The following is an 11589-nucleotide window of genomic DNA, read 5'->3' on the forward strand; positions in this document are numbered from 1 at the left end:
GGAAATTGTTTGCCAAGTTCTCAGCTACTCCTATACATTTTACTTCTCATATGTTATTCACTGGGGACTTAAGCGTTAAGGGTCAGCCAGTTTAAGTGTGCAAAATATGAAAACAAGGGTTGGCCACAATTTAATAATATTTTCACTTATTTTTGGCCTTTTTTATTTTTATTCCTTGGCACTTTCTTAGAAGGCTTACATGGAGTTGTGTGTGTAATAATCGTAAAATTCTATAATTGAATTAAATAAATACTGCAAATGGTTCAAATAAATACAGCAGAAGGATCAGAAAATCAGCTGAGAAAAACATTTTTTTCTTATATTTTACTAGAAAGCCAATGGGCTTTTATGTATTTCCGGATAGGAACGCATATTATTTTAAATATTTATTATTGACCAGTGGGAAGTTATGATTATGATTATTGCAGGCAGTTGTGCCGCAAAGGTGACTTATGGGCGGATTGGTAGAAATGTTTATGGTCATAAATTTTATTATGGAGGCGTTAAGCCATGAGTAGCAATAAATTTATTATATTATATTTTAATGCAATTTTCATGCCTTTAACGATATAACAATCTCTTCTTCTTTTTTAAATTTGTGTATTTTTATTTCATATGCAGGTGCAGCAATAAGACGTAGTCCCGCCGTTGATCTCTTTGAACAACATCAGGGTACCCACATATTACAAGTAAGTTTTTATATATTTATACATTTATAATTTAGAAGAAAAATGCATATACCATAAATTATATGTAAATAATAATGTATATACTTATTTATATTATTATCCGAATAAATTTGAATTTTTTACTTGTACTCTTAGTCACTTGACGGTTTCGCTTTGGCTGTTGCTGCTGATGGGCGTTTTCTGTATATATCGGAAACAGTTTCTATATATCTTGGTCTATCGCAAGTTGAAATGACTGGCAGCAGCATATTTGATTATATACATCAGAGTGATCATGCTGAAATAGCTGAGCAATTAGGTTTAAGTCTATCCACCGGTGGTGTAACAGGTAATGGCAGTGGTACGGGGCTAGCCTCACCTACATCTGGCGCTTCTGATGATGGCGCTGGTACGCACGGTACAAATAATCCAGATGGTAAGTTAAATTAAATATTTTAGAAAAATTACTCTCTCTGATATATTAAAAATATTTCACACTTTTTGAAACTAATCCTTGAACATTTTGGCATATTATTTAACCTCTTTTTAATTATATGGTTTAGGACTTAAAAAAACAATTAATTCATCAAGTTCGTTGCATTTATTCACATTTTAATATCAAAAGAGACTAATAATTAGAAGGAACAAAATAGTAATGTGATTTGTTGTGAATTCTTAGAGGATATATATAAACCAATTAATATCTTTTGGTTCAGACTTTATTTAGTTCAATCAAAGTGGTATAGATATAGTGAATACATTTCTTGTCAATCAAATGGCACAGATAAAATAAGCAGAACTTTCACTCTACATTTATATACACTCTACGAAATCTTTATGTATCAGTGTCTCATAGATGGTAGTCAACAGCACCATGTACAGTTAAGAAGCCAACGATTAATTTAATTTCAGATCTATTAGGACGGAGAAATATGTCGTGTTTGAGATGACTTAGGCTTTTGTAATTAATGGTTTTAGATTGCAGCGAATATATATCTGCCTGGCAATCTGAATTTATCCACGTAATAGTGCCGATGGTTTTATTTTGCCCAGCATTACTTTGTCCGATTTTAAATTTGTATAAATCAGTGAAACAAACTTTTAGTTTTATGGAAACCATAGTTCTACAAGTTGCTAGAAAACGTATAATATATTCTGTTAATATTAAGCATTAGTAATAACATTATCTTTTATAATATCCTTTATAAAAGATCCAGTCCATATATTGATTTTTCAATAGTAAGACAATAAGACATAAATAGATTAAACTGATTAAAAACTAATCACCATAACCAATATTCCATATTTTCTATTGTTATTCAAATATGTTATCGAAAGCCTATATTGCTTTTTGTATTCTGTAGCAGATTTTAGACAAAAACATTCTCTTTTCGTTTAAATCTGAAACCTGATGAACTACTATTTCGATTTGACCTCCAATTTGTAACAAATATTTTTGACAACTCAGTGACATAGTATTTCTATCCCCAGCCAAAATACCTTGTGACCATGTATTTTTAACGGATAATGTCCAATTAGAAGATCAATAATTATTCTATAATCTATACTTTTCATCATAAATGCTTGTTATACATACTCTATTAATTATATTAATATAATTTTTTTAGTTTCCTCACAAATGACTGTTTCATCTACAAGCGGTTACAAGGGCTACGAACGTTCATTTTGTATACGAATGAAGTCGACACTAACAAAACGAGGCTGCCATTTCAAATCTTCCGGTTACAGGGTAAGTGTTTATTATATACCTAATACAATTTATATAAATAAATAGATCAGCTTTAAAACTACATTATTTTTTAGTTATAATACCGAAACTAACTATCATTATACGACATTCCATTATTAGAAGTAGTTAGAATTTTTATTATTCTTTTTGGTAGACTAATATTTTTGAGCTTATATTTCATTTAATTTTTTTTTTATTAGTTCTAGTGTAAGTAGTATTAGTCTTGCATTATTTACACATAAAAAAGTTATAAACAATTAAACTTAAGTATGTATTACCATCCCATCCCCTACTTATCTACAGGCTAACGATGTTTTGGTCAATGGTGGTAAAAATGGTAAAACGACGGGCACCAATTATTCGGTACGTATCAATTAAAATCAGTACAAAACTACAAACAAAAAAATTTAAGAAATTAATAAAATTATTTTTCGTTTTTAATAAAATAATAATTTTGCAAAAAAGAAAAATTAACAACTATAATTAAATAAATTTTGAGTAAAATTTTTACTAACATTTTTTTTTTAAATTTCTATTAAAATTTTTTAAAATAAACGCGTTAGAAAATAATTTTTTTGTTCAATATTTATGTATACTGAAGACTGATTTTATTGATCAGTATCGAATATATGTATTTTTATATTATTCATATTTATAATAAATAATACCCAAAAAAATGAAATTTCTTATCTGCATAAACAACTTATTATAATATTACTCAGAAGTAAAATGACAGATATTTTAATAAAACATGAAACAGTTTTTTTTTACTTAATAATATTGGATTCACACGAGAGTTTTGTTTGTAATTTTAACTGTCAAAATCATTGAAAGCAACAACAATTGACAGCTAAAATTACAAATAAAACTCTCGTGTAAATCCAGTATAATAATTACATTTCTTTACTAAAACATTTACACCACAATAATTAGTTAATTACAATAATAAATTACAATAATTAGTTTATTATTTTATTGATTTAAATATAAATTATTATATATTATACATATAAATTATGTATAAAATAATTAATGCTCGAATATATAATACTTTAACGGACCTATTCTGTGCACTTGACAGATTTGTCAAATTCTTTAATAAAATTTTTGATTTTTATAAAGCAGAAACCTTTTTGGTATTCTGGACACATCTTGACAAATTTCAAAGCTCAAGTACTTAGTGCTACTCACCACACTATGGTGTAAAGTGTTTTGTATAGAAAACTGTTCGTAAAAAATGCTTCTAAAGAGCACATATTTTAAGTTGCCAAAAGCATTTTTCATGCATTCAAATAACAATAAAAAATATGCTTGTAAAGACCGTATATTTTAGTAAAGAATATTTGTCATGCATGCAAAAAATAAAAAATGCTTAAAAAAAACATATTTTTATAGGTGTCAACAGCATTTATAGTATTGACAACTAACAAGGAAAAGAGCTTTTTATTTATGTCACAGAATACCAAAATCTTTACAACAGTCAATTTTGACAAGTGTCAATGTTTGACAAGTTTATAAAGTGCACAGAATAGGTCCGTAGATGTGAACAGTGAACAAAAACTTATCAATCTAATTTTCTAAAGCATTTAAGTCATGTATTGAAAATTACACACTATACTCCACTTAAATATATAAAAATTAACAAAAGACAAAGTGCTAGATAAAAGTACTAAGAAGTGAAAAAAATGTGCCAGTTATTAGAACTAGATATATATACATAAAGTGAATACGACTTAAAATAATTTCACAAAGATTATAAATAATACTTTTATGTTAAATAAGTGCCAGCCAACTGCACTTAAAACATGGAATAAAAATGAGAAAATAGCTTTTGTATAAGCATTAAGAATGTTATATTCTTCGATTTTTAAATACAGCTAAAATAAATAAACTTAAGTCTTTATATATTCCACGCATGAAGATGTGTTTTTATACAACAAAAACAAGTGTACAAAATTCAATATCTAAATATTTCTGAGAATTTGTATAAAAGCATTTACTTTAAGATAATTTTCTTATACTTTATTTTTAGCAAATATTCATTCTTAAATGAAAATATCATCTTACTATCCGAACTAGTTTTTACTTTTATAATCCTTTATTCTTTATTTTAAACCATGTTTGTTACTGTGATTGTAAAGATTCATTTAGGTCTATTAGCACATTTCGAATGCAAGTTAACTGTTGGTGTCGTCAGGCACAGCAAAACTAATTTGGGGTCATTCTACCATATATCTTCTGCTTCATGTTCTTAGTGAATATTAATTTTATTAGTCTTTAGTTTTATATAACCCCTTGGTACTTTATTTAAAATGAGAGAAGTGTTTTTATAACACCATCTGCTTCATTTTAAAAGTAAACAGTATCAAGTAAGGAATCGAAATTATTAATAGAATCAATACTTTCAAACTTCTACCGATTTTATGTCTTTTTCTATTTCCTTCTGAAATAAAAAAAAATTCGCCTTTATCTACCAAACATGCTATATGTTATTCTTTTCCGAGCAATAATAAAATTTATCTTTAATACAAAGGAATCCGATTGAATAAAATACATTAAGATTATAAACATATGATAGTCTTTATTCGAAAAGATTAAAACTTTTATTTATAATATCGATATATATATATATATCACTAGTTTTTCAATGCAATGATTAAATCAAAATCTGAACTCTTGTTAAAACAGAAAAACACATTACTAATTCTTTGTAGCTGATCGATAAAATTAAATTAAATAATTTGACATTTAAATAAATTATATATCTAAATATAAATATAAATGATTAAATATAAATGAATTAAATAAAGTATTAGAAAACTGTATTGACAAAGCTTTTAATTAAATAAGGCAATACTAGCAAAGAATTTACAAGAGTCGCATACTTCTTACAACTTCTTAGTAACTGTGTCTTTAATCGAGTCTTGAACTCCCACTTACAAATCGTATTCTACTTTCCGATATAAGGTTCTATAAAATTACTGTTAATATCAGAGTGAATTTTTTTATGCTATAACTATAATACGCTAAGGTTCGATATTCTGAACAACAGATTTGGTTTAAAAACCAGTAGTACTTGCTAAGCCAAATTGATTCGGACTAATTACAAAAAACAGACGAAGCTTCCGATTCAAAACCGATTATGATAAACTTACATTAACACTAAATTTTAATTATCCTTAAATATTCATAAAAACTTCTTGAAAGAGATTTGATCCGAATTGATTCTTAGTAGAATGAATTTACAAATGTATAGAATTAATTTATAACTATATTATATTAAAATTAGTATACTTAAGCAATTTTTCAATACACTATTAACTATTATTAAATTTTTTTAACAAATGTATACTATAATTGATTTAAAATTAATTCAATTAAATTAAATCAAATTTCAAATTTCTTGAAATATGTTTATATCATTCATGTCTATTGAAATCATATTCAACTCATCTATAATTACATATTGATTAAATTTTCAGGTTGTTCTGCTACTATGTAAATTACGTCCGCAATATACGTTTTCGCATACGAGGAAATCCCAACCGCCCCTACTTGGTATGGTGGCGCTGGCCATTGCACTGCCGCCGCCGTCTGTGCATGAAATTAGATTGGAATGCGACATGTTCGTAACGAGAATTAATTTCGATTTCCGAATAGCACATTGTGAACCAAAGTAAGTTATATGAATATATAATACATTGTAGTAAACTATAATATATAGTCATATAGATATAGTTCTCAAACAGGAGCGAATCTAACAATTACTATAAGTATTTTAACGCGCTTATATCATGCCGTTTTCATTCCCAAACGGGACTCTTGTGAGCAAAATGTTTTGGCAACTAATTATCCTTAATTATGTAATTATATTACAACCGCATGCCAGTTTATCTACTGTGTTGGGCAAATCCAACACAGAATGGTTAGACTGTTAGGTATATTAACCTTGTTCAGAGATCTGAAGAGTGACTTTTTAATAGTATGACAAGAGCAACTTTGAGAGTTGGGAAACACACTTTCAAAGGCTACTATTATGTCAAATTTCTTCAGTATATTTAGTCCGCAAAAACTCTAAACTAAACCTTGGCAACTACTTTGAAGCCATCTGAGTACATGTTATATTGAAGTTAAATGTCTGGAGTGTTTTGCTTTAACTATTCTCTCATTAAATTCCTCAATCTAAAATAATAAATATTAACAACGAGTTTGGACTTATTAAACTTATCTTATTTTGAACTTTAATAAAAATATTTTGGACGTGGTGTTCATTTTTGAATTCTAATAGCTAATTTTAAAAAATAAGTAATAAGGATTTTGAAATTAGACAGGCCGTTCTTTGAATGATCTCTATTTCAGTTTGAGCGATGACCGTAAGATAATACACTATACGGCAGAAAAACATCGGTGTTACGTTATTGTTTCTTGTGTTAAGTTAAATCAAGATAGCACAATGATTCAAAAAATTTCCGTACTATCGAAACCAATAATTAAATTATGCGTTATGTAATTAAATATTATTAATAATCTATTATAAAACAACTTAAAAACTGAATAATTCTAACTATCTACCCAATTATGTGTCTTTCCAGAGTATCAGACTTACTGGATTATAATCCCGAAGATTTAGTTAACAAAAGTTTGTACTCGCTGTGTCATGCCGAGGATGCTAATCGTTTAAGGAAGAGCCATATGGACTGTAAGTTAACTTATTAAATCCGAAATCATGGAACCAATTTTCATTGTTTCTTATTTTACAGTAATTGAAAAGGGTCAAGTACTTACTGGCTACTATCGTATGATGAACAAAAATGGTGGCTATACGTGGCTACAAAGTTGTGCTACAGTAGTTTGCAGCACAAAAAATGCAGATGAACAGAACATTATATGTGTTAATTATGTTATAAGGTAAAAAACAATTATTTAACTGCGCGAACTGAAATTTAAATAAACAAATTTTTTTTAAAAATTTTAGCAATCGTGAAAATGAAAATCTCATACTTGACTGTTGTCAATTAGAACCCAGTGTTGACTGCATTAAACATGAGGAATTGGGAAATGACAAAAGTTCTGGTTCACCCGGTGGTGATCCTACAGCAGAAGGCCATCCAAGCTTGAGTGGTGATGGCAAGAACTCTACACTGAAAGCAGATGGAGATGGACATCAACAACGTACACGTGGCCGAAATGCAAATTCAAACTCAAATCCTAACCCGAATAATTTGAATTTAATAAAAGATAATTCCAATGGTTTAGGGGTAGAAGTCGATGCTAACACCAATGTTTTACCCACCACTGTAACATCACAAGTTGCTGTACCTACAACAACAAAACGTAAGCGAAAGAGTAAAACCGCCATACAAGCCGATGAAACCGGTGACCATGCGGTTGTTGCAGTAAACGCAAATGCCACGGAACCGATGACAAAAGTGGTAGCACTCGAACGTGATACGCCACGCAGTCGTTTGCCATCAATTGTGGATGAATCACAACAACAACAACAAATCGCAGTACAACAACAACAGCATGCTGAAACTTCCGTCAAAGATTTAGAAAATGCTATGTCAAAGCATTTACCCTCACCGAACGGTAATACGAATATGCCAACAACCACCGATTTTAGTGCAGATGCTTTGCTAAAACAACAACAACAGCAACAGCAGCAACATCAACAGCAACAGCAGAATGAGAAAAGTAGTACTATACAATGGATCGGAACCCCACACTATCAGCAACCAGTGCCCATGCCTGCAACTGCACTACTACGTCAAATTTACGCTAAACGTGAAAGTGTCATACGTGCACCCACCGGCGTCTTTTATGGTGATCAACAAACAGGACCATTACCCACGCCACCAGGTAGTGAATCATCATATGATAACCAATACCTACAGTTACATTCACATACACAAAAAAGCTCAACAGATGCTTTTACGAATTTGGTATCTACCTACGGTGGTTACCATAGTTCAATAGATTATCATAATGCCATGACACCACCAAGTTCCGTATCACCACGCGACTCTAGTAATGCGCTTAATGTTAGCAAACTTCCCACACATACATCTAATGGCTATGATTTTGTCGATCCGCTACGTGCACAGTATAGCACACCAACCAGTAATGATGGCAATGTAACACCTGCGTTACCAGTCAAACCACAAGCATACACAGCAATGCATCACCCACATACAAGCACCACAACTGATGGTGGAGTTACCTATAGCAATTTAGATCAACCACAATACTTTGCGCCACACTCAAGCTTCCACTTATATCACAAGGGTGCACCGGCAAGCGGTTGGTACTCCACGCCTTCATAGGTCGACCTACAAGACTGCCAACATCATAATCAACAGCAACATAATCACCAACAAATGCAACACCATCAACATCAAGAACAACAGCAACATATGCAACATATGCAACTACAACAACCACAGCTACCATCTAGAGAAAGCTGGGATATAGTTGGTGCTCTCGGAAAAGTGGCTAGAATGTTCTTCAATGCAAGGAAAAGCAACTGAGTTCAAAAGACTGAAGTAGGACAGTAAAAGAAACAATAATGCGAATAGTGTAAGTAGTTATCCCAGTGACGAGATAGAGCATACGTAGAGAAAAAAAAACTCAACACCAAAAAAGAAAATGAAAACCTTTGCTTTAATTTATTCTATTAGTACCACGGTGCTCTCCTAGGACCTTTCCAACACTCAATAACAGCATTAGAATAAATTTCTCATAAAAGCGAAAATGATACAGACTAATCCCTATATTAACAGAACATCATTGCATTAATTCGCCAGTAAAGACAATAAAAATATATAAAAACAGTGGAATTGTACTGAGCATAGCGGAAAGCTGAACAAATTCTCATTAAAAGTTAATGACAAGAAGAAAAGAAATGCCAAAACGGATGCCAAGGATTACAAATGACATCTTCTGCTTCATTATGCACACATAGAATACAAGCAACAAATTCTTTGCCCCCCCGCCCAACTACACAACAACAGAATCGTCTGCCATTAACTCTGATGAACCACAAAATGGAATGGTGTAATTTTCTAGACGAGCAAATTATGAATGTGCCATGTACCAATGAAGCGGTAGGGAGAAAAGAGAGAAAGTTTGTCATTTATTAAGACATTAGAGCGCAGACACAAATCAAATGCGATTAATACTGTGTTCCTTGCAATTTATGCCAACTTCGCCTGTTGCTGTTACTATTACCTCTAGTATTACTGTTGTCTGTCCTATCGATACGGGGAGTTGTGGGCTTTCACAAATAATTGTAGACAGGAAGGCGTTTAATCCAATTACAGTAAAGTTATCGTCGATTTACGTGTACATGTGAATTTGCGCGTGTGTGTTTGTGTCGATTTGTGTGAATGTACATAAGTGTTCGTATGCGGACATCTGTCAAATTGTCAATTAATGGCGGCACTAATAATGTTGTTTAATTTGACATTTGACATTTGTCAATTTTATGTAATATGCGTAATTTTTCTTTTTTTTTTGTTTTTGTAAATTAAATAATAAACTTTATGTAAATATTAAATAATTATGAGGGTTATTTTCATGCAAAGAATTAAACACATATAATTCAATTAATTAACTAGTAATCCATTTATATATAATAAAATTATATTTTAAAATTACAATTTTGAAATGTAAAATTTAAAATTATAGTAATTAATTATGTTAAAACATTTAATGTTGTTAAATAATTTTAAGTGCTTTTTGTAAATTTAATATTAAAAATACTCAAACAAACTTAATTCAATTTAAATTTAATAAATTTTACTCTATATAGAAATACTCATTTTCCTTTTGTAATTTAAGATATAGCAAAACAAATGCAACTATAAACATTTTATATTTAAATATATATACGAGTACATATTATATATACATAATTTAGTACATGCATAAGACTTAGATAGTGTGCCAATACGTTTATCAATACTTAAATAAATTAACTAATAAAAGTAATAAATATAAAATATAACAAAAATTATATACGAAAAAGAAAATTCTGAAAAAGAATTTAACTTATTGCTGCTACAGTTAATAATATTTATGTATAGTATATTAATGTATTTTATAAAAAAAAATATTTTTACAACATATCAGCTGCTTCCTTTAAAAGATTAGTTTTATTAATTTTCTGCAATATAATTTGTTCAAAACATACAAGAAAAACGATTTTAAATTAAGATTTTTTTTTGTAAATACAAACTTTTATTTCTCTTAGTAGTTAAATATTTTTGTCTTTAGTTATATATATATTTAAATCAAATTGTTATATACATAAATAAATCAAAATAATAGTTTCATTATTGCCTAAACAATAAAAAATAAATAATTGCGAATAAAAATTTAAAAAAAAAATTATTAAATTTAAGCACTACGGTTAAAAAGTTCACAATAATAATTTTATTATAAAAAAATAAAAAATTAAATAAATTGTATTCTAAAAATTCAAAAGTTTTTTTTAATATTTGTGAGTTTTTCATTATGTACATAGTGGATAAAAAAGGTTCAAACATATAGAATTAGAAAGTTGTATGTTTCCCAAATATTAAAAAATGTGATGCGACCGTGTCTAAGTTCTAAAAATGTCCTAAAAACAATATCTTATCAGTATTTTATAAGACTACTATAAATAAGAAGATGTAAATAGATATATTTATATATCTACAGATATATTTATATCTGTTATAAGTCTCTTAATATCTGGAGAGACAAATTTAATCGCAATTTTATTATTGAAAAAATTATTTTTTTTAATAAATTATCGAAGGAACATTTCATTAAGAATATTGTCCATTGGATGCTTTGATATGTTCCCATCTTTCTGCCACTTAAGAATTCCTTGCTAAAGAAAACCAGTGGTATTTTCAAGTCAAAACTGAATCAAGGCAATTTCTGGTACTTTTAAATGAAGTGATTCGTATTTCAAGCCCTCTATTCTGTATTGAGCGATGATAGTCAGTGGGCGTGGTAAACTTCCCATTCGCTACTAGCGAAATAGTGAACTGAAGATCAAGCACATATCATTTTATAAATAAAGCATTCTACCTACAATTTTAAATTCTTGAATCATTTTAAAAGAATGATCAGTTATACTAACGAATAAGCTATAGCTGCCGTAGTGCTTATGTATTTAGTTTT

The 11589-nt window shown here is 29.2% G+C and overlaps 1 protein-coding gene across 1 annotated transcript in view; it reads left to right on the forward strand.

Annotated features, from left to right (window-relative positions):
* The window catches only part of LOC119681693 (protein trachealess-like), a 13307-nt gene extending 3290 nt beyond the window's left edge, over positions 1 to 10017 (forward strand). The window contains exons 2-8 of the mRNA XM_038094955.1: positions 622 to 689; positions 825 to 1104; positions 2297 to 2418; positions 5901 to 6094; positions 7011 to 7117; positions 7179 to 7326; positions 7394 to 10017. Of these exons, the coding sequence (XP_037950883.1) occupies positions 622 to 689; positions 825 to 1104; positions 2297 to 2418; positions 5901 to 6094; positions 7011 to 7117; positions 7179 to 7326; positions 7394 to 8741 (2267 nt within the window). The 3' untranslated portion in view covers positions 8742 to 10017. The remainder of the gene's footprint in view (positions 1 to 621; positions 690 to 824; positions 1105 to 2296; positions 2419 to 5900; positions 6095 to 7010; positions 7118 to 7178; positions 7327 to 7393) is intronic.
* Positions 10018 to 11589: the final 1572 nt, after the last annotated feature.

The sequence above is a fragment of the Teleopsis dalmanni genome, chromosome 1 (genome assembly GCF_002237135.1).
Source record: "Teleopsis dalmanni isolate 2A chromosome 1, ASM223713v2, whole genome shotgun sequence".
NCBI classification, from domain to species: Eukaryota; Metazoa; Arthropoda; class Insecta; order Diptera; family Diopsidae; genus Teleopsis; species Teleopsis dalmanni.